This window comes from Apus apus, chromosome 11, assembly GCF_020740795.1.
Source record: "Apus apus isolate bApuApu2 chromosome 11, bApuApu2.pri.cur, whole genome shotgun sequence".
In the NCBI taxonomy this organism is placed as follows: Eukaryota; Metazoa; Chordata; class Aves; order Apodiformes; family Apodidae; genus Apus; species Apus apus.
This window is the reverse complement of record NC_067292.1, coordinates 3,500,727-3,522,466: the sequence shown is the minus strand read 5'-3', so window position 1 is coordinate 3,522,466 and position 21,740 is coordinate 3,500,727. Positions and strand designations below refer to the sequence as shown.

Below are 21,740 nucleotides of genomic sequence, written 5' to 3'. Positions count from 1 at the left end.
GGAAGCTGAGTATGAGATTATCTTCAGGTCCTAGGTCCTTCTGTTAATTGGGGTGACCTGTGAGAGCCCAGTAACATCTCATAAATTGTAGCACAGCTATTTTGGGTTTTTTGTGTTTTGGGTTTTTTTTTTAAAACATTTTTCAGAGAGATGTAGATGTGATGTGACCTGACCACCTTGCATGTTGTTAGAAAACCCTCACCTTAGAACAGCTATGGATATTTTCACTCATAAATGATCTTGGGGAAGTCTGCATGGTTGGCTTAAGCCAACCAGACTGTAAGCTATTCCAAAAAGGGGCAGTTTGCCTGCATGTTCCTATTGCTTCCTGTGTGTTGGCTTTGGGAATTTTGCAGCTGCAGCATCTAAAAGTGAACTTTGATGTGGGGGGATATTAATTTTTTATGGGATTTCCCAGCTTGGACTAGGCAAAAGTGACCCTGATGGGACAGAGCCCATTTACAGTGACTTAGCTGGTTGCTAAACTGCAGCGTAGGCTGTAGTACAGCAACTATTCTAAGTTATTGCTACATCCCCAAAAAAATAGTCCTGCATCCTCACTTCCTGCCTGCCCCATCCTCATCCCATGCTACCTGTCCCTTCTGCCAGTTCAGGTGTTTGTGCAGCTTAGTGAACTGGACAGTTTCCCACTTTTCCATGTAGCTGCTCTCTGGCATGTTAATATGTCCTTGTCTTTAGTTAGATCTTAATGGACACTCAGGACCTTCAAATTTTCTGTATTTTCAGCCCTCATTCTCCTTTTGGAGAACTCTTTGTGTTGGGCAGTATATTGTTTGGAACAACCGTTTTTCTGCACAGAAGAAATAAAGGTAAAATAACTTTATGCATGTTGGAAAAGGCAAATATCAGCCCAGAGGTGGACAGCAGAAAGAAACCACCTGAATGCAGGGACAAGCCAACACTGCTTGAGCTTGGAGATGTGGCTCTGGCAGGTGTGGGTAGCTGCTGGAAGGGACCTGGGCAGTCCTTTCCTGATGTACTTCAGATGGATTTGGTGACAGTGGAGGAAGGATCAGAGAGAATTTCATGCTCTACACAAGACCAGAAGAAAGCATGCTAGCTTTCTCCTGTGTACTCCCATTTTCCCTTCGACACACTCTTGATCTGATTTCTTTTCCTCCCCACCACTGCTTCTGTTCCTCAAACTATTTTTACCCAGATAACATCTTCCTCAGCTCTATTCTAGTAGCAAGTCTTTTCTTCTTTTTTTCCCGTGTAGAAGAAATCAGTAGCTCCAATCCTCTTCTTCCTGATCAGGCAACATGTTCCAACATAGCTGCCTTGTTTCCTGCATTTTTGTGCCTTCTCCCCTCTGAGGAGAACATGTGGAGGTTGTTTGGTTCTCCTGGGTGTGTGACCACCAGAATCAGGCGCCCTGCCTGCAGCTCCAATGTTGTTTCTGACTGCTCTAAGCCAGCAACTGCCTGGAAGACCATTCCCTGGCGTGACAGGCACACGTTGAGGTCATTCCGGGGTGTAGGCTTCTGTAGTTCGATTTGAGCTGTCTGGGGTTGGACTCTCAGAAGCTATATTCTTTGAAGTTTCTATTCTGAACATGCAGAAACTTTATTTTTCTTCCCCAGGGTTGTAGCTTGCCATGTGTGTGGAGATTTTCAGGGGAAAATTGTGTCCTTCAATACACATGCCTCCTGTCCACAGCCAAATCCTGTGTCCGTGTTGCTGTACACAGGCACAGTCCTGCTGCTCCAAGGAAGAGCTTTGCAAGCTCTTTTTTATTTCTTCTTTCCCTCACCTTCCCACCTCAACATGGTCACAACAACACATTTTCCCTAGCCACTTTCTTGGAAGCAGCTGAGCTGTTTTGACTGAAATAAAGCTGTCTTACTGGAGAAGAAAACACATCATCCTGAGGCAAATGCTCAATGTGGAAAACTTCAGCCAAGCTATCTAAAGGGTGGACTTGGTCCAAGTCTGCTACAAGTGAATTTTGCCTGACTCTCGTTCAGGTCCTTTGGTTGTGGGATCTCTTTCCCATTCTTCAGAGAGGTCCTATAATTTTTTTTGTTCACCATTTTCCCAGGCTCTTTGGGAGCAGTTGCTGCTATAGTTTCTAGCCCGGAAGGGAGCAGCAGTGGCTGAGAAGCTTGGCAGAGCAGAACTTGGTGCAAAATGTTCTCATCGTGAATAGACCATGAAAAAGTCTGCTGCAGACATCACTGAAATTAATTGAGTGGCCCTAGGTTAAAGTCTGGCAGAACAACTGAAAGCAGTTGTGTGAGGAAATGTGTTGGAACAGGTTAGAGAATGATGGTATCTGCTCTAACAGTTGTGTCAGGAATAATCTTGCAGGGTTGCAACAGGTGGACACTGAGTTTCAGAGCAGCCACGGCTTGCCTGGACTTTGGCTGGAGTAGGGGATTCCCAAAGCTTTTTTGAGTTAGGCCAAATGTTCTTCTGTTTAAGCAAATAAATGGTAGATTTTCAAGCATCTAGTGAATGGTGTCAGAAACTGCCATTTTTGTAGCATTCTATGTAGGTGAGTTATTACAAATTGACAGCTGGCTCGAGCAGATGTTCTGAATCAAAACTTCTTTCTCCTTAATGCCTCTTGTCATTTTCTGGCCACTCTTGCAGATAAGGCTGCCAAAAAGCTTGATGCTTTGTGCTGGCAGATGTCTGGACCTGCTGTATCGAAGTGTCCTGTTCTTGTTGCACATTTAGAAATGCCTCTGTTAAACCACAGGGCTCGAAGAAAGGATTCTTATTGATTGCTTTCAATTTGTGCATTGTATTTCATGCAGTTTTCTATTAATGTGAAGCAGGGTTTGTGCAAGTCTGGCTGAGCTTTTCAGAAGGCAGGCAAAGTGAAACGCCTCTGGTGTGTTTCAATGGGTAATCTCCCTATATTGGAAAATAACAAATTGATGGTCGATTTGATGCTTCAGGTATGATTGCCTCTTTCAGATTATTCCAGCAGCTTTTGCTGGATGCTCACTGGATGTACCCATTGACTGAGGCAAAAAGAAAAGGATCAGTGCTTTTTCTGAAGCTCTCTATGCTAGACTGGATGTGTGTGCTTGAGAGAAAATGACTACTCCTTGCTCACCTGTAGAGAATTCCACTTTTCAGTTAGCTTGGGAAGACATTTAACTTACTTCTCCAAAGGCCACTCAAATTTTTCTTAACTTACAGTCTTTTTTTTCCTTTTCCAAATGCTGAATATAAAGTGATTGCTGTCAGCAGTATAGTAACCCTGGGCTTTGTGTTGGATTCAGCGTCATTGCACTTTTCTCCTCCTGACTCCTCAAAACTGTGTTATCTGACACTACCTCCACAGTGGTGTGTGCTGCGTGTCCTCCAGGTATCTTGCTGGTTAGATACGGATGTGAAATCTAGGGCAGTTTGAGAAAGGAAATGAATTTAAGTGGTCCATCCCACCTCCCAGATAGTCTACTTTTTAAGACCCATTCCTGTGTAAATAGAGAAGAAGCAAAGAGTCCAGCAACCAGACTGGAGACATATGATCCCTGTTCTTGGCTGTAAGAGGCCACAAAGAAGGCAGAGCAGTGTCTGTGTACACTACACCAGCCACAGCATTTCTGGCAGGTGCAAAAGCTGGAGTGTGTGTGCTCAGGGTGTTTCATGGCAAACAAGCAGCCAGCGTGACTTTTGTGCTTCCACGGTTAGGCAGATTGTGAGCTGTGGAATTTCTGAGTTGCCTTTTTGGAGAAAGTCTCATAACTGTGCCTTAGTCCTCTCATTTTCCTCTTTTTTTTCCTGAGTAGCTAAGAAGCAGTACAGTGCTGAGGTCAGCTCTTCAGGGTCTCCAGGGCTGGTGCCCCAGCCCCTGTAGTTGGAAGTTCTCTTCTGGCCACTCTGCATTCTTAGGCCAAGCATGTCAAGGATTCTTCTGTTCCTTGGAGCAGGAGCGTAACTGCTCAAGTATCTGATTGAGACATTGGTCAGAGATCAGAAGTTTCGGTAGGCATCTAGAATAATAAACATCTAGCTTTTCTCAGAAGTATTGTGCTTTCAGGGTAAATGTGGGTTTTCTTTTCTGTTCCACCTTTTCCCTTGGCACAAAAGTGCTTGGCACTTAGGTGTGTGGAAGAAGTTATGATACCGTTTGTGCAGCAGCGAAAGAAAAACTATTACAATGCAAAATAAAAACAGCTCAAGGTTTTCTCCACATCGAGCTTCCAGCGTGTTCAGGCATGGTTCAAAAGCATTCCAGGCTAAAGTAATGCTAAGGTAGGTTTGTCTGCCATAGAGGTTGAGTTGTCTTGAGTACAAAGGATGGTAGCAGAAGCTTGTGAGTGAAGCATGATGAGTGTATTGTTCTGCAGCTCAATGGGTGTTAAATTGTTCGGGCCGTTTGTAGCAAAGTGTGAGCCAGTTTGCTGTGGTTGGTGCTGCAGCTACACCTTTTAACACCTCCCCGTGCCTGAGAAAAGAAAAAAAAAGGCTTGTGCAGGAAGGGTATGTTCGAAGACATCAAGGCTGTCCCTCACCTTAGCATTCCACTTCTAAGAGCTTAGATGGGTTTGGTCAGAAGTATCCTTATGGAAACTTAAGAACAGCCTCAAGAATTAAGTTTGTAGTGGCTTTATTATGGCTGATCAAAGGGGTTTTTTTCTCTCTGCCCTGTGGAAACAACGTGCCTGGTGTTGGTTTCTACCATCTCATTTCATCTTATTTGAAATGTGACTGTGATCTATGATTGACTGAGGTCTGCTGCCTTGTCTGGGGGTGACCAAAGAAGTTACCACCTGCATAGCAGAAGTGGTAGAACAGATGGATAGCTCATGAAAAGGATGCTACATGTAACGTGACTGCAAATAAACTGGGCTGGGAACACCAGTGGGTAAGAAACGTGTTTTCGTGATCCTGAAGCTGTGGAAGGGGAAGGAAAACAGTCGTTTTCTTGTTAGTTTTTCTTGGTTAATCACTACTGGTAAGTCTGAGAGGTATCATGATTATTTCCTCTTTCTGTCATAGAAACCCTTGCTGAGATGTGGATTTTTTCCTCTCTGGCCCTCTCAGACTGATTCAACCCAAGCACTGGAGCAGGACAATGGGAGTGAAGGCCCTGCCAACTAGAGCAGGATGGGTTGCTTCTGTTGTATGACACACTGTAGAGGATGCCTTAAAAAGTGGTTGTCATACCTTAGTGCTCTGTAGCGACCAGGTATGAAAAGGATGCCTTGAAAAGTGATTGTCCTGCCTGCACTCTGCCGTGCAGGGCGAAGCAGTATCAATAAGAATAATTACTGGGTAACTAACAGGATTAGGGATTCTTCTGTCTTTAGTTACTGTTTATTCTCTTCTTTAGTAGCAGTCCTTGTTGAATGCTCGTGTCTCTTGATGAAGCCCCTAAGGACTAAGTTGGATTCCTTTATTTTTTTGACTGTCCTAGGTTTACCTATGGCCATGCTGGAACCGTCTACAAGGAATTTGTGTACATTTCAGGAGGCCACGATTACCAAATTGGCCCCTACAGAAAAAACCTGCTGTGTTATGATCACCGCACGGATGTGTGGGAGGAGAAGAGGCCAATGATCACTGCCCGGGGGTGGCACAGCATGTGCACCTTGCAGGACAGTATCTACTCCATCGGTGGCAGTGATGATAACATAGAAACCATGGCTCGTTTTGACATCCTCAGCGTGGAGTCCTACAGCCCCCAGTGTAACCAGTGGACCAGAGTTGCTCCTCTCTTGCAAGCAAACAGCGAGTCAGGGGTGGCCGTTTGGGAAGGCAAGATTTATATCCTCGGAGGCTACAGCTGGGAAGAAACGGTCTTCTCCAAAACAGTCCAGGTTTATGATAAGGAAAAAAATAAATGGTACAAAGGAACTGACTTGCCTAAAGCAATTGCTGGTGTGTCTGCATGTGTCTGTGCATTGAAACCCAGAACAGAGGACAAAAAGAAAAAGACAAAAACAAAAAAACATCAAGATCGGGGAAGATGACTACTCCTGGATAACCACCCTTTGATGGTGGACTCCAAAAGGACTCTCTATTTAATCATTTCTATCTAACCTTGATTCTTTATTTTTAAATGGAGGGGGGAAAAGGCATCTTCTGAAGCCTGAAGGCATCTTCTGAAGATGTACAATTGAGTGTGGGTTTTGGATCAAGCTTGTGTGTAAGGTAAAAACAAAAGAAACCAAAACCCTCCTACTGTATAAGGGGTAACATGGCAAGAGAACTTATTCTGCCCTCTTGAATGTTAAGGCTTAGTCTTTCATGTCTGTGGTTCATGGCATTTCCACATACTTTGTATTATATGAACATTTTAAAAATAAGGTTTAATTTGTGGCTGAGATGATGTCAAGGGGGAGGAGGCAGAGCAGTAAGGGTCTGATTAGAAGCTGCAGAGCAGTTCAAAGGAGTTCAGCAGCAACTGCTAAGAAAAAATAAACTTCTTTGATGTTGCAAATATTGAATTTTTGGAATGTTAAATTTCATTTGCAATACATTCCTGAGTTGTCAGTATCAGATTTCTGAAATGCATGAGTGTTCAAAGAGAATATTGCTTTTGGTGAATGCAGGTCAGGGGATGATGGTGGGGAGAAATGGCAGGAGGTTCCTTCAGGTAAACTTGAAGATGTCCCTCCCCAGCCCTACCAGCCTGTAGAAGCTGGGATCCACTTCATTTAACACCAGCCTCGCAGTGCTCATGCCTAGTGGCCAGTGTGAACAGGGGCCCCTATTTGTCTGTTCACATTTTCCTTTCCCCCCCCCCAAGTTCAGACTGTCTCGTTAGTGAGCAAAGCCTTTTCTGATGGATTCAGCAGGGACTGGAAGCCTCGGCTCATCAGGCATGAAACCCAACACCTTCCCCAGCACGACAGGTTCAACAGGCAGAAACCCCAGACACGCTCAGGACTGTGGTTGGGATCCAGACAGTGGGACTGAACTGAAAACGGTCTGTTAGATCCTCTGTGTCACACCATCCTCTGCATACCAAGTCAAGAGATTTCCGACCCAAGTGTTAGTCCACCCTCTACAAACACAGCTGATTGTGCTGCAGATACAGACATTCCCCGACTGTCTGCCCAGCTTTCAGGCATTCACCCCGGGGCGGTTTGCAAATGTCTCTGATTTGCAAGAAGTCGATCACCAGCAATCTGATCCAGCCACTTCAGTTACTGTCATAATGCCAGGCCACAGATACTGCTCCTCCTTCCCAAAAGAAATTTTTAAGGAAGTTTTTAAAGACAACTTTTATACTTTTTTATAACACACGTTGCTAACTCAGTTTCTTGTTTGCCATATATTATGTTCCTTACTGCAGAAGCTCCCGCTCTGGTTGTGAGCCCGTTGCTGCCGCCAGGAGCTCGTCGTTGGGTGGATCTTTCAGTCTTTGTGTGGCTGGTCGGGATGGGAGCAGCTGTTGGAGCAGCAGTGACATTCCCAGCATTGTCAGGCAGTCAGCTGTAAGCGTGACTATTGTGCGGCCTCTTCCCCAGCCCCAGCTCCCCAGACATGCAAATAAACACGCTTTATTTTCAGCTAGCAGGGATCTGCTGAGTGGATTCCAAGGGCTTGGGTTTGAAGTTCTGCTGGGGAACTGTTGATTGTTTCTGTGATTTCTTCCTCAGTCCTTTCACCATCTCCCTTGACAGGTATTTCACATTTGGCTATTTTTGCCATCTGGTGCATATACAGTTGATACCCTGCTACCCACCTTCTCTTCCCCCCCCCCTCTTTTTTTTCCCCAACTCTTTACCTCAATTGGAAAACACTAAGACAACGGTTTTGCACTTCATTTCAGTTGAAGCTCTTCTAAATCAAAGAACTCTTAGATATACTACAAGAACATATTTGTATTTAAGGAGGTACCTCTGAGAAAAATTTGGGGTGCAAGGAAGTTACAGGTGTGTTCTACAATGCTAAGAAAGGACTTAAGAAAAGTCACGAAAGTTAAATTTGCGAAATTCCTTGAGGTTTTCTTGGTGTTTTAAATTTTTTTTTTAAAAAAACCTCAAGAGTTAGTCTTTCATTTGCATTAATGGATTTATTTTAAAGCCTTTGTACACTGCATGAGGTAATGGTTATTGGTTTTTATCCAAAAATAAATTTAAAAAAGAAACAAACACTTTGGTTATGACGAACTCATAAATGAATTGTTTGGCGGGTTTTTTATATCTGAAATCTTTGCTCTCTTGACTGGCAAGTACTTAACTTTTTGGGACATTTTCATGTGGAAGTACAGACAGAAAATTTCAAAGACTTGCTTTCTGTTAATGGGTTGCTCGTTACTATATCCCCCCTTTTAATGTGTTTATGTATTACATTAATGTCTGGAAACAATAAATCCAGTTGGAAACAATAAATCCAGTTTAGAATATTGTGCTCATCACTGTCTGACTTGTTTTACTGATTTAATGGAGGTTTTCCCTTTTGCTAAGTGAGAAAGATGTAATTTTTATATTATTTTTAGGTGGCATTGATAATGGTGGAAACATTTTAATAGGCAGAAGCTAAATATAACAAGCTGAAGTGGAAATATAACTTAATTGGCTAATCCACCTTTTCTGCATCATGCTCCAAACCAGAAACTGCTTTTCTCATTTTCTGCAGCTGTGAAAAAAAGACCCAATCCAGTTTCTGTAGTGGTTTGAAAGACAGTATTTAAGGGGGAGTAGATAAGGACAGTCATAACATTAAAGTTAATTGCATAAGCAAAATATAACTTCCGCTCTCATCAAAGTAAGCTTTATTTTTCCTGGTCCATTTATTGTCCCTTCAAAGACAGAAGCTATAGGTGAGCACGGGACAGGTCTCAGGTTATTAGAGGCCTCTGGGGTTTCGTCCCTGTTGTTGCCATAATTTCTGTTATTAAAGGAACAGATGATTCCCATTTATCCCTACAAGACCCAGGGTAGTAGGCACTGCTGGAATCACAGGCTGGCAGTGCCCCCTGATTTTGGATGTTCGTGACCCAGATGTGGCTTCTCAGCCCCGGGGAAGCGTTCGTAGATGGCACACAAGGCTGGAAAAGAACTTCAGCTCCCAAGTGCTGAACAGCTTTGTGAAATCAGTCTGCTGAAACTCTGCCAAAAATGAGAGTATGACATGACACGAGTGGGTTGATTGGCAAGGTCTGAACAGCCCTCTGAGCGAGTAATGAAGGTGGGTGGAGAAAAGGTGTATCTTCCTGGCCTGTGCTCTTAGGGAATCAGCTCCTGTGCCCCCTCTGTGCCACTTCCTTCAGCTGTAAGCTCTGGAAAACATTATACTTCTTGTCAGGAAGCGTAGCTCTCTTCCTGCCCTGGGGAAAAATAACTCCTTCTCTACCTCCTATTGCCAAATTCTGAGGAAAGCTCAAAAACTGACACAAAACAGCCACCAAAACCCTCAGGTTTTCTCCTCCCACATTTCCATGCCTGTATCCTGGCATCAGCATGTCAAGGAGATGCTGCCTGCAACACTGATGTTAGAGAACACCAATCCCTGGAGATACCCTAAGGAAAAAATACACTGTGGTATGAGATGAAGTTGCTTTGAAGGCTTGAGGGAGAAGCTGGAAATATTTTTGTTCCCAAGTTGAAATCTTAAATTGAGAATAATGTGCCTGAGTGTCTGTTCTTTAAGGCACACTACTACAATAAAACATAAAATGTACAACATTACAAAATACTGCAGTAAAATGAGAAGAGACTTCAAATAAGAACCTGTATCAGGACAGGATGAAGTGGAAGGTGTTTGAAACGTTGCTGAACTGTAAGACAGCGACAACCTTTCTGCTGTCAGTTCTCAACATCAGCCACTGGTTTTAATTGTACTGGTGTTTGAATGAACTGTTCTCAGGTGGGAGGCACTGTGCCCATTTTTAATTTCAGCCAGTTGAAGGGGCAGCCTCTCCAGGAAAAGCAGTCATTTGACTTAGGCAGGCTTGTGGGCAGAAGGGGATTTTTGCCTTCAACTAGATGAGCTCCGTTCGGGTTTTCACTCCAGCATTTACCTTGTAAATTAGACTCCTGAGGGGAGAGGGGGTTTCAGATGTTTGAAACGCTGTATGCAAAAAGCCTATACATTTGTCTCCCTTTTTTTGTTTCCCTCTTTTCATGTGAAAACCGCCGTTTTCCCGGCTGGGTGTCTGCCTCAGGACAGGAGAGCAACACTTCGTCGAAACAAAAGGGAGCAGCAGCAGGGTGTGTCAGCTCAAGCGACAGAAGCTGATACAGAAAATCATTTACTGTCTGTCATGAGCACATGTGAAGTGCTGCACTTCGCCAAGCGAGGGAAATGCCCCTCCTGTAGAGCGATGGATGGAGTCTTTCCACTTTCAGTGAACCCCCTCCCCGAACAAAGACACAAAGTTCTTGATTCCCTTCTCTCTAACTTCCCAGTCACGTTAAGCTCTCTCTACTTCTTACTCCCAAACTGAAGTAAGACTTTTGCAGGATTCAGTAGTGTAAGGATAAAAAAAAAAAAAAAAAAAAAAGAGTAAATTAGCAATTAATGGATTCTTGCCTGGGGTTTCCAGGGTTCAGTTATGACTCAGTTCACTCAAAAATCATGAGATTGGCTTAGACGCGTAAGTTGTTGGGTTGTTTCTCCAGACACGAAGGCTAAGCCGATCCCCCCGCCATGGCTTGGGGGACCGTGCCAGCCGTGCTGTGCCAGCCGTGCTGTGCTGTGCTGTGCCAGCCGTGCCGTGCCGTGCCAGCCGTGCTGTGCCAGCCGTGCTGTGCTGTGCTGTGCCAGCCGTGCCGTGCCGGCCATGCCGTGCTGTGCCGTGCCAGCCGTGCCGTGCTGTGCCAGCCGTGCCGTGCCAGCCCCGGGGGACGCAGCCCCGCCGCTCACCGGCCGCGGCACCCCCGGCACCCGCCTCCCCAGACTTCGGCGGTCACCGCAGCACTGATCCCCCGGGGGCAGCCTGCCCCAATTTTTTCAGCTCTACCTGCCGCCGGCACCCCCGGGCCCTGCTCCCTCGCTCAGCCTGCTCAGCGGGGCCAGCACCTCCGGCCCCAAGCTCGCCACCGAACTCCCGCGCCGCAGCCTCAGCCCGGGCCCCCCGCATGGCCGCCGCCTCCCGCCACCTCCCTCGCCCCGCACGACGCCCGGAGGGGCCGAGAGCCGAGGTTTTCGGCCGCCTCCCCCCGCCCCAGGGCAGGGACCCCCAGGATCTGCCCCCGCCCCGGGATCTGCCCCCGCCCCGGGATCTCCCCCCGCCCCGGGATCTGCCCCAACTTCGGGATCTGCCCCCGCCCCGGGATCTGCCCCCACTCCGGGATCTGCCCCCGCCCCGGGATCTGCCCCCACTCCGGAATCTGCCCCCGCCCCGAGATCTGCCCCGGCCCCGGGATCTGCCCCCGCCCCGAGATCTGCCCCGGCCCCGGGATCTGCCCCCGCCCCGGGATCTGCCCCCACCCCGGGATCTGCCCCCGCCCCGCGCCCCCTCCGCAGGGCCCCGCCCCGCGCGCACGCGCAGAGGGGCCCCCGCCCCGCCCCGCCCCTCCCCGCGGCGCCGTGCGCATGCGCAGCGCGTGCCGCCTGCCCGCCCGGCTGGTGCGTGCGAGAGAGAAGATGGCGGCGGCGGCGGCGGCGGCGTGAGGCGCCGGGAGACGCGGAGCTGCCCTCGGGCGCGGGGCGCCATGGCTGTGAACAGCGCCCAGGTACCGGCCACCCCCGCGCCGCCGGCACGGGGCGGTGCTGGGAGGGGGGATCGTGACGGGCTCGGAGGGGAGGCCGGGCCCCGCGGCGCCGCTCGCCGAGGGGGGGAGCGTGGTGGCCGGGACTAGGCCCAGGGTGATTCTGCAGCTTCATTGAATCTCCTCAGGGGGGTGGAGGGGCCTCGCTGCCGGGCGGGACGGCAGCCTCCCGCGCTCCCGGCGGCCGCTCTGCCCCGCCGAGGGGCCCAGCCTGCCGGGGCTGCCGGTGTGGCCGCGCCTGGGCTGGGGGAAGGAGCGGGGGGGAGGAGGAGGCCTGCGGGAGCCCTTTGCGGGGTGCAGGCGGGGCTGGACCCCATCTCGCCGCTGCGACGGGGGGATGGTTGAGAGAGGCTTGATAGCTTGATGGGTTTGTTTTTTGTGTTTTTTTTTTTTGTCATTTGGTTGTTGTGGGGTTTTTTTATTTATTTTTTTGGGGGGGGAGAGACAAGCGGTTCTATAATGAGAAGGAAATAAGGAGATTTGTAAACTAATCCTTCCCACCCCCCCGCCGCCCAAACACTCAATAAAGCTCAATGCATTGGGGTGCAAAGGGCTGAGTGTTGCAAGATCATTATGCACGGGGATGCGTGTGCAGTTTCCCTGTCTCCTACTTACTAAACGAGCCAGAAGGTTTGTGTTCTGAGTTAAAAAAAAAAACAAACAAACAGCAAAACTGCAATCGTAGTAGTTCTTCAGTGTTAAAGTTAAATCTCGATCCCTGGCCTGATCTCGTGCGTGCTTAGAGCAAATCAAATGATCGAATGAGTTAACTTCGCTCTTTCTTTCCTGCAGGGTTTTTCTCCCAAAAAGCTTTAAAGCAAAAACGTCAGGCAGCATGTGTGGTGCACTGAGGTGTCATACACCCTTGACTTTAGCAAATAATAACGTTTAGAAAACTTTGATCCCGTTTAATATAATTTGTTAATAAATGATTTATTTTGTCGTGCAAATTACCTTTCACGAAGTCTTAACTGTTTGAAACAAGTTGATGCTTTATTCTGAGTTATCTTTTTTTTTTTCCCGAGGAGTGGTTAAGGTACACATGTAATAAAGTTGTGTATTAGTGGCACTGACAGTGATTTTTCCATACAGAAAAGTCTGTAATTGGTGAAAACTATGGCGTTTCTTGTCCACCTTGGTTATATCTGGTTGAGAGAAAGAGGGACCTGATTTTGTTAATATGACTGTTCTGAGGGTGTTGCATTGGTTTTGGATTTTTTTTTTTCATACTTAAAATGGTTTTAGAATTTTTTATATTTCAACTTTTCTTTTGAAGTGGAGGAAACTCGGTCTTTGCACATTTTTTTACTGCCTTAATGAATGAATGGCACATGTATGAAGAGGTTTCAGTATCCAGCTCGAAATCTGTTTTGCTGGTTGCTTTCCCCTCCCCTCAGTACTAGACAGAAGTGCATATGGTCTCTTAGCCAATACTAAGTTTTACATTGCAGGTTTTTATCTTGATTTCGAAGAACCAAGGACATTTTTGTGTCTGAACTTAATTGTTGGTGCATCTTGAAACCAAAAGAGTGCAGCTGATGATTTAGTTTATGGTGAAGCCCTGCATAGCTGTAATTAAAACTAAACTGTCAGTTCATCTTTACTAGTAACTTGCACATACACTGTTTTAAGTCAACCCCCTCTATAGGTAAGGGTAGATATTTAGGTCTTGTGAGGATTGCTGCTTAAATTGATATGTAATTTAGAAGCAAGTCTGTAATATCTTGTTAACACTTTATTGGTGTCTTTAAACACAGCCTTATTTTTGTGGTTTGTTCCCCCCCCCCCCCCCCCCCGGTATAATCAGTTTATTTACATACTGTCTGGGATTTATGTGAATACATATTCTATAGCATTACAGTCCTATAATGCTGAAGGAAGGTAATCTTTTGGACTTACTTGAATAGAGAACCTGAAGATAAGTTCAGGGATGCAGTTCTGCATGTAGGTGTTGCCTTTTTGTTTTAGGATGGTAGTATTTCAGATTAGTAGAAAAATACAGGAAATTTTGATAAAAGTTGTCTGTTCTGAGCACAAGGCTAAATGACATTTTTTTGGTCAATATGTTCATGTAATAATGCAGAGTCCTATGCAAAAGTGCTTAGTTTTTCAGTGTGATTGTAATTGAAACATTTTTTAGTCACACGGGGGAAAAAGAGTCTTCAAGAAACTCAGGCTCTTCTAATAGCCAAAAGCTATCAAATGTCTGTCAGTTAATGGATTAGTTTAATATTGGGCAGAAATATTTCCTGTCAGTTTGCACACCTCAACAAATGAATGATGAGACATGACCATGTGGTGTATTTTCACAGGCAGGGATAGCTTTGGGTGGCCAGCTAGTCAGCAGGCATGTGAGTACATGGTAACACAGTTTAGATATTGCTGGTCTTTGTACCTCTGTATTTCAAGTTTTATTTCCTAATCATTTAACGAGATAATTAAGTGTTGCTGTAAGTTTTCTGCGCATCTTCTGAGTATATTCAAAATGTGTAAGGGTTTTTTTTTTATTAAGATGGCCTAGAACTAAACCTGTTGTACCACTACAGGTTTTGTATGACACTACAGATGTTGAGCTGATGTAGCACTGGAAATAGTGGAAACCAATAGTCATCCACATTCATCTGAAAATCTTCTTTAAAAAAACAAGGAAAGACATTTTAAAACTATTTCCCTGTTTGAAAAGAGTAATACTCAGTACGAACTATATAAACAGTTGTTTTAGCCACTTTTCCTATTGTTTTTCATAGAAGGAATTCATACAAACCCATCATTTATAAATCTTGTGAAAACAAGTTAAGCAGAAGAGAGGATACCACAGCAGAATGAATTATTTATGCTTGTTTTGTTCTTTCACCATTACCATGGTGTCAAGTTAGCTCGGTGCCATTTGAAATGTATGGTGTTGCCCCCAAACCCAGCCAAAGGTAAAACCAGTAGAGTTCGTGTTCAGAAAAAGCTGAACAAGCTCATAAGCTGCTCATCCTCACCCAAGCTTGTGTCTGGCCTGGCAACCAGAATAACTGGAACTCAGAACATGGCATGCAATCCGACTCCCTGAAATACTGCACTGCAAACTACCTCTTTATGGCTGCTTGGAGTGCTGCTCCCTGGCAGGGTGTAGTTTGATGTTCCCTTAAGCCAGTGCTGTTCTGGAAGGGAAAAAAAAAAAAGCAGCAGTCTGTAGGTATTTGTTCTGTGCTGTCTTTGCAGCGTATTGCCTGATGTGTGTGGATGACCTTGATTAGGAAATCGAACTGTCTCAAAAATAATCTTAAAAAATGTTTGTTATGCAGCTGGATGAGTTTCTTGTGCTAGCTTGCTTGCTTTTCCATGTAGATATGTCTAATGTTACAGTGTTCTTACAGGCAGAAAGAACTGTTTGGAGAGAGGGCAATGTGGATTCTCTTTGTTGGGTTCCTGATATACATAGAAAATTATGGGGCAGCATCCTGAACGCAAAATAAAACCAAAAGGTGTCTCTGGGCAAGGGCTGCCAGTAAGTGGATTTGGAGAGAGGTGTATGAGTGCATCATCTTGCTGTAGCTGCTGCTTCTCCCATGGCCTGCTCAGTTGCTGTTCTGTGGGGTGAAGAAGCTGGATATGGGTTTTTTTTCTGGTTGCTCAGAAAGGGCTGGGTTGGTCCTTTTGCCAGAGCCTTTCCCTGTGGAGTGAGTAGTTGTTCTAGGCTTTCGTGGTCTCAGGAATTCAGGCTGCAGCTGATGCTGTGAGTTTAGGTAGCCAGAAGGAATCATTTGTCTTTATAAAATGTGAGTGGTGAATCCATGCAGAGTTCAGTGGGTGAATGTGGGTTGGTTAACTTAAAAAAAAAAAAAAGGAATAGAACTTAAATTTGGACCTACGTGGCAGTGTGCAAATAATAGAATAAACCCCACAGTGTTTGAGTCACTGCTGTTTATGTGCATTCTAGACTATGGCACTGACTGGAGACTTTTGAGAGTGTATACAAACATTTACCTATTAAGAAAACAAGGTTTTGTTGGCTGTTGCTGAGACAGTTCATTTTTCCATTCATGTAGCTGTTAACATACTTGTAAAGTTAAGTGGGGTTTTGTTTGTAGGTAAACTAAGCAGTGTGATTTCTGTTGGGTGATACACACAAAACATGCTGTGTCGTACAAAACAGCCAAATCTGTTGTAATAGAAGTTGCTGGCCTTGGGCCATTGGATTATAGTCATTTGTCACTCTAATGCCATTTCAGCAAAGTAGATGTTCATTTCCAAAGAATTAAACGTGCTAGAACTGCGGTTTTTCTTTTTGATGGAAGTGTTTTATGTGTGATCATTAAACATACAACTGGGGATTATGGAACAAAGGGTTATGCTTCATGGTGGAAAAAAAGTGTGTGTGTGTACATGTGCGTGCGAGTGTGTGTGTATGTATTTATATACACATACACACTATGGACGAACAGACCATAATGGATTAAAATTGAAATTCTAAACCCTATTTTTGTTTTATTATATTCTAACGTATGCATTTAAGACTACGTATTTTAAGTGTTCCTAATAATGGTGCTGTGTTGATTATTTTTAAAACATTTTAAAGGTTTTGTTAGGTTAGTGCTTATGTTAATATAATAATTAACACTTTAGTAGAGTAAAACTTTGAAGTACACTAGTCTTTTTCATTTTGTATTTGACTCTCTAATACCTAATTTAATTGCAAATGTTCTTGGTATTTTAAATACATGTAAGAACTTTTCCTCCTTGTTTTACAGGGTGAGATTGATTGATCTTTGGTGCATGCTGCAAGGTCTGTTTTTCTTCACCTGTAGTTAGGCAGGAGGTAGCTGAAATCACAGTAACCCTGAGTGTTTCTGTAAGGCTTATTTAAATCATACACCTTATGGAAAAGTATGTGTTTAATATAAAATTAAGAAAGGCCTTATGGGATCCTGTGATAGCCAAAAATGCTAGTGAATTACAAACTGAAAGGAATGTGCAAAATTGATTTTGGGAGTTCTGCTGTTGATAGTATTTGTATGTGACTTCGACTTCATCCCTGGTATCGAAGTTTTAAAAGGATTGTATATTATTTGCATTGAAATTATAGTGGTAAAGAAAGGGATGTGGATCACCTTCCCCTGAACATAATGTTAACACAAGCTGGAAAATCACTTAAAGGGTTCTGTAATTTTTACTTTGTTAAACACCTTCACCCCTATGGGGTTCAGCTTTGAGGTGGAAGAGAAAAATGCTGTATCTGTAAGAAACTGTAAAGAAGAACATGGTTGTATGAAAAGATAAATTGAAAAGAACAACAAAACACAACCAAAAAAACCTAAACACAAAACAAATAAGAAAGTAGGTTTTCTTCAAAGAATTCTGTGTATGAAAGACTCCTCTTTGTTTGAACTAAACTGAACATACCAGTAGGAATAACTGTATTCCCTCAGTGCAGAGGACATGTTTTTTCGTACAAAATTTAGAGCATGCTGTAGTGATTCACAGGTTTTCAGCCTTAATTTTCCACATGAATGTTGCAGACTGGCAATGTATTTACCAGTGTAACTTAAAATACAAAGTTGTATATCATTCATGCAAAGAAGTGAAGGCTTTTGTTGTGAGAACGTTTTGTTGGAGTGGGATTCCTTTGTAGGTAGTGTAGCAACATGTTACCAATAGTGATTCTTAGACCATCAGGTTAATGTGCTAATTTTCATGGAATACTTCAGGGCTTTGCCATATGCACATACCTATCTCAGCAGGAACATGTATGTAATTTGCTTTTTAGCCTATATTGCAAAAATATACATAGGTGTTTTAAGTAGATTGAAAATCACCTGTTACTAGCATTGGAAACTCCTAGAAGGCAGGTGGGGCTACCGGGTATCATATGGCAAGAGTGACTTCGGATGTTCTGGCTTGCACTGTGTGAACATACCAAGACTTCATATGCTGTTTGTGGTATCAAACCACAGGTATTCTCACTCCTGGTTGTCTGGTGAAGCAGAGTTCCTGTTGTACATAGCTCTCTTTGAAGCAGGCATGAGTGTAACTTTTAAAAGAGGGAATGAATTCAAAGCTAACCTTCTTTACCAGGTGGGAATTAGAGGAATAACTGTGTCAGGGAAAAAAAGATAGAGACAAGATACTGATAGATCCTTTGATTCTTGCTGCAAGCATTAGGATGGATGGAGAGGGAAATAGAAAAAGTTCAGTTGCTTAGTTTAATGATAGCAACAGGCAATTAGATTATATTCAGATAATTTTGGACCATCCTGCTTAGGAGAGGATTTGATTAAAAATGATGCTATACCGGTACATAGGATGGGATGGTCTTGTCGTTTTAAATATGAATAGGTATAGGGAAATAAAGCAGAGAGAAAGTAATTGTCAGCACAAGTTAACTGCTGAATTGGAAGAAGAATCAAGTTCTCTTGAGTTCCAGTCTACTTCATTCTGTCCATTAAATCATATTGTGTCTAATAATAGCTACCAAAGAAAGCAAGAACTAGTGCCGTGATGTCCCTAAAGTGTGGAAAGTCTCACTTCTTGTTGCTCTGCTGCCTTTGGGATACAAAACCAAAGCTGCTACTGTTTGAAAATTTCTCTGGAGCATTGTAGTTAATTGATAGAAAATTGGAAAAAAGTCAAAGACAACTTATTTAGGCAATTCCCAATACTAATTTTCTTCTCAGTTAAAGGCTGTGACCATAGGCTGTTACCCCTAAACAAGGAGTTTAAGCTTTCAAGAATCAGATAGTGAAAGCTCCCTAACAAAACTTCAGACAACAAAAAAGGGCTTATGCTGTTAATACACTTTCTTAGCAAGCAAGAATGAGGAGCATAAAATTATCATTGTGGCATTACAAGGGACAGAATTTTAAGTGCAGCAGAATTACAGAAGTGTAAAAGGAGAGTGGTCAGCTTTCAGAGCAGAAGAAATAAGGTGATGAGTTTGCTCATGTCATCAGGTTTGTGTTCTCAGTCTTCCATCTTGTGTTCAAACACAACACTGAATTGTGGTGGTCACTCTTACTGCTGCAGGTTGGACAACTGTACATACCAGATGCTGGCATGTGGTATACCAGATGTTGCCAAAGACACAGTTTTCTTCATTTGGGAGGATAAAGGCGATGAACATGTATTACACTTAGTACTAATGATTGTCACATAAAGGCTGTTACGGTTTTCTGCTTTGGTGTAACTGCATCCTTAAAATAGAGATTTCCTTGTGTCCTCATTGAGGCCATTGTGCCCTTACTTTTCCTTTGCTTTATGCTGCTGCTAGTAAGGTTCCACAATTAGTAGTTGCAGTGGGCTGGAGGGATCCGTCACTCCCAGGAGCAGAGCTTGATTTTGTGCTAAGCTACATAGCGTGTGCATGTACAATATTTTCATGGTAGTGTGACTTTATAGTTGGTCTGAATTCGTTACAGTTTTTGTCTAGTCAGAAATCTTAATGCTTAGCGAAGAGCTAAAGTATTTTATAGCCATTTGGTTTGCTTGCTGAATTTTATATGTGTTTATGCTTCAAATGCATTAATTTTATGACTGCTTTAAAAAAAAAGTCTTCGTAATTAATGAACAACTGCTTATTATATTATCTTTGAAGGTCAGTTCCCAGTGTCCAACACATGCAGTGTGTTTACTGAGTAGCCAGAGGTTGCAATATTAGATAATCAAACATCAGTAATTTGAAACTTAGTTTAATGTATATTTTCTGTCTTATTTGGAAAACATACATTTTGAACAGTAGTAGAAGTGACTGATTGTGTTTAATGAATGTTTTTGATTTGCAAGATTTTTTAATTGGATTTGGGACCAAAGGAGGCAACATTCAGCCACATGAGCAGCATGTTCTTTCAAAAGCTGCCTAAATTGGTGGTGTATGAAAGGGGAAAGTATTGTAAATACTGTTTGTATTGTAAAACAATATGTAGGCTGAACTGTGAGGGTCTGGTTTCATCATTGTTGTTAAACCTTGTCAGCATTATGGATTAGATGACAATTCATTGGTATTGTCCTGGGGTCCCCTAAAATGCTCTCGCTCCGTGTGTTGTAGATACTTAAGCTCTAAAACCTCAGAGGGAGGTAGCATGTGTTGTGTCCCGATTTTCATTTTAACTTGCATACCACTTCAAAATACAAAGTTGCTGTCTTGGGCAATGCCAAATCCTCTCAGATTTCCACCTGCCATTTACTGGCAGGCTGGTAGAGGAGATGGATAGCTACATGTACACTGAGAATCAAAACACGAGGTGGTGTCCTCAGTTTCTGTCTGCCAGGGGACATACAGCATCCACATCGATCACATGGTGAAGTGGTGCAAGGGTCTTGAGTTCCTGAAGGGAGAAAATAGAGTAAGAACCTCTAAGTAGAATTACTCTCACACTGTCAAACAGTGTGTCAAACAGTGACACACACTTAAGCAGTTGCAGACCTTAAAATATAAGATGCTTCTTTGTGTTGTTGTGTTTCATTTTTGTGATCCCCTTGAGTCATTTACCAGTGATTGTGTTTTTTGCAAGTTCTCTGGTTTATTTTTGGCTGTTTCTCTATGAGATGATAACCCATTTTTGGCAGGTCAGAACTTGCAAGGGGGAAATCTCATTTTCTTTTGCTTCTGGCCACTGGCATCTTTTGCTTCATGCCAGTTCCTCTCCTTCTCAAAACCCTCCTTCTTCCATTGAGGGGGGGCAGCTGTGAGGGGGAAATGATGAAGACATCATCTGCATAATTTTCTCTCAGTTTGAGAATAATTATCTTGCTGATGAATTCAGTGTCTGCCAGAACTACCACAGGAGAATAAGTAGGATTGTGAATCCAGCAAGAGGAAAAGAGGAGTAAAAACTATGGCCTTGGTGAATGGAGCAAGAGTGTTTTCCCTTAATGACACTGTTAAATGTGTAGTGCCCTGCCAGGTGGTTATCCCTGTACAATCTCTGGGCATTGTTAGCTTTTGCATTGTCTTTTTTAGTTCTTGGTGGCTGATGTGGTTTTGATAGGATTTTGCACCACATTTAAATTAATACTAAACTTTACAGGTTAAATCTCACTCAGCTGTTGTTCTGATCATTCAGGGCTTCTGAAATTTAGGGTTAGAATGTGAAGTTAGGCCTTCAGAAGAGGCATATGGGCCCTGGGTAGGTGGGCCCAACTGCCTTCTGAAGATGCTAATCTGTATTCCTTGTCAGGATGGCGTCCAGATAGCTAATTTTTACCTCACTTAATCCTAGCCATCTTAAATCCTGCCCTGAGTAATTCCTTGTGCAAAGCATTGTGTGGGTGACTTGTCTACCTGTTAGGGAAAAGTTTGTTTTCCACAACATTTAGCTAGGGTTATTCAGAGACTGTCCATTCTTTTTCTGCATTTTATTATCATCCAGTGTATTTTTCAACTTGCTTGACAAACTGGAGCAGTGGTCTCCTTACTGCCCAGGGTGCAGTTGTCCCCTGGGCTGGGTCCTTTTTGATCCTGTGAGATACTAGGCCTCTGTGAAGATGTGAGCAGTGGAAGTCAGCAAAGAAAATACTGAACGTACACAAACTAGTGGGAAGCAAATGGCAATACAAACACTCTTAATCCTTGTGTAGCTTTGATTTTGATTACATCATTTAAAAGCATATTTTTTAGGGTAATTTTCTTATCTTAAATAATAAGAGTGCCAGCCTGTCATATGCTGCATCTGCAAGGCTGGCACCTTTACATACACGGAAAGGGTGGCTGCTGTTCAAGTGCATGGAGCAATTCACAAGAGAGGAGTATTATTAAAGGAGCTGAGATACGCAGAGCTGCAAGTGGATTCAGGAGCCTTCTGACTAACAGCAGAGGAATTATGCAATTCCAGAATTTTAGGTGATAATTCGTGTTTGGAAGAGGAGAGTGATCTGACAGGAACAGGCCAGTTCTTTCAGTTTCATTTTTTTTCCTGCGCTATCTCTACCAATAACTTCAGATGCTGTTTCATCTCTTCATCTAACTTTTGTTCCACATCTTTGGCCTCATCAAACTCATTATAATCTTCTCGAACCACTTAAAATGATGTTTAGAATAAAATGTGTTTAATTTTGTAAAACTCAGTCCTAGATGTCAGCTCCTCTTTTTTCTTATTGATAACCTCATCC

The 21,740-nt window shown here is 43.6% G+C and overlaps 2 protein-coding genes across 4 annotated transcripts in view; both read left to right on the top strand.

Annotated features, from left to right (window-relative positions):
* Positions 1-8,347, top strand: part of KLHL36 (kelch like family member 36) — a 36,741-nt gene extending 28,394 nt beyond the window's left edge. For both annotated transcript variants that reach the window (XM_051629308.1, XM_051629307.1), the window contains one exon: positions 5,399-8,347. In XM_051629308.1, coding sequence (XP_051485268.1) covers positions 5,399-5,954 — 556 coding nt within the window. In that variant the 3' untranslated portion in view covers positions 5,955-8,347. The remainder of the gene's footprint in view (positions 1-5,398) is intronic.
* Positions 8,348-11,486: 3,139 nt separating this feature from the next.
* The window catches only part of USP10 (ubiquitin specific peptidase 10), a 47,651-nt gene continuing 37,397 nt past the window's right edge, over positions 11,487-21,740 (top strand). Inside the window, exon 1 of one of the 2 annotated variants that reach the window (XM_051629431.1) lies at positions 11,487-11,612. In XM_051629431.1, the coding sequence (XP_051485391.1) occupies positions 11,592-11,612 (21 nt within the window). In that variant the 5' untranslated portion in view covers positions 11,487-11,591. The remainder of the gene's footprint in view (positions 11,613-21,740) is intronic. The other variant, XM_051629430.1, reaches the window with a different exon arrangement.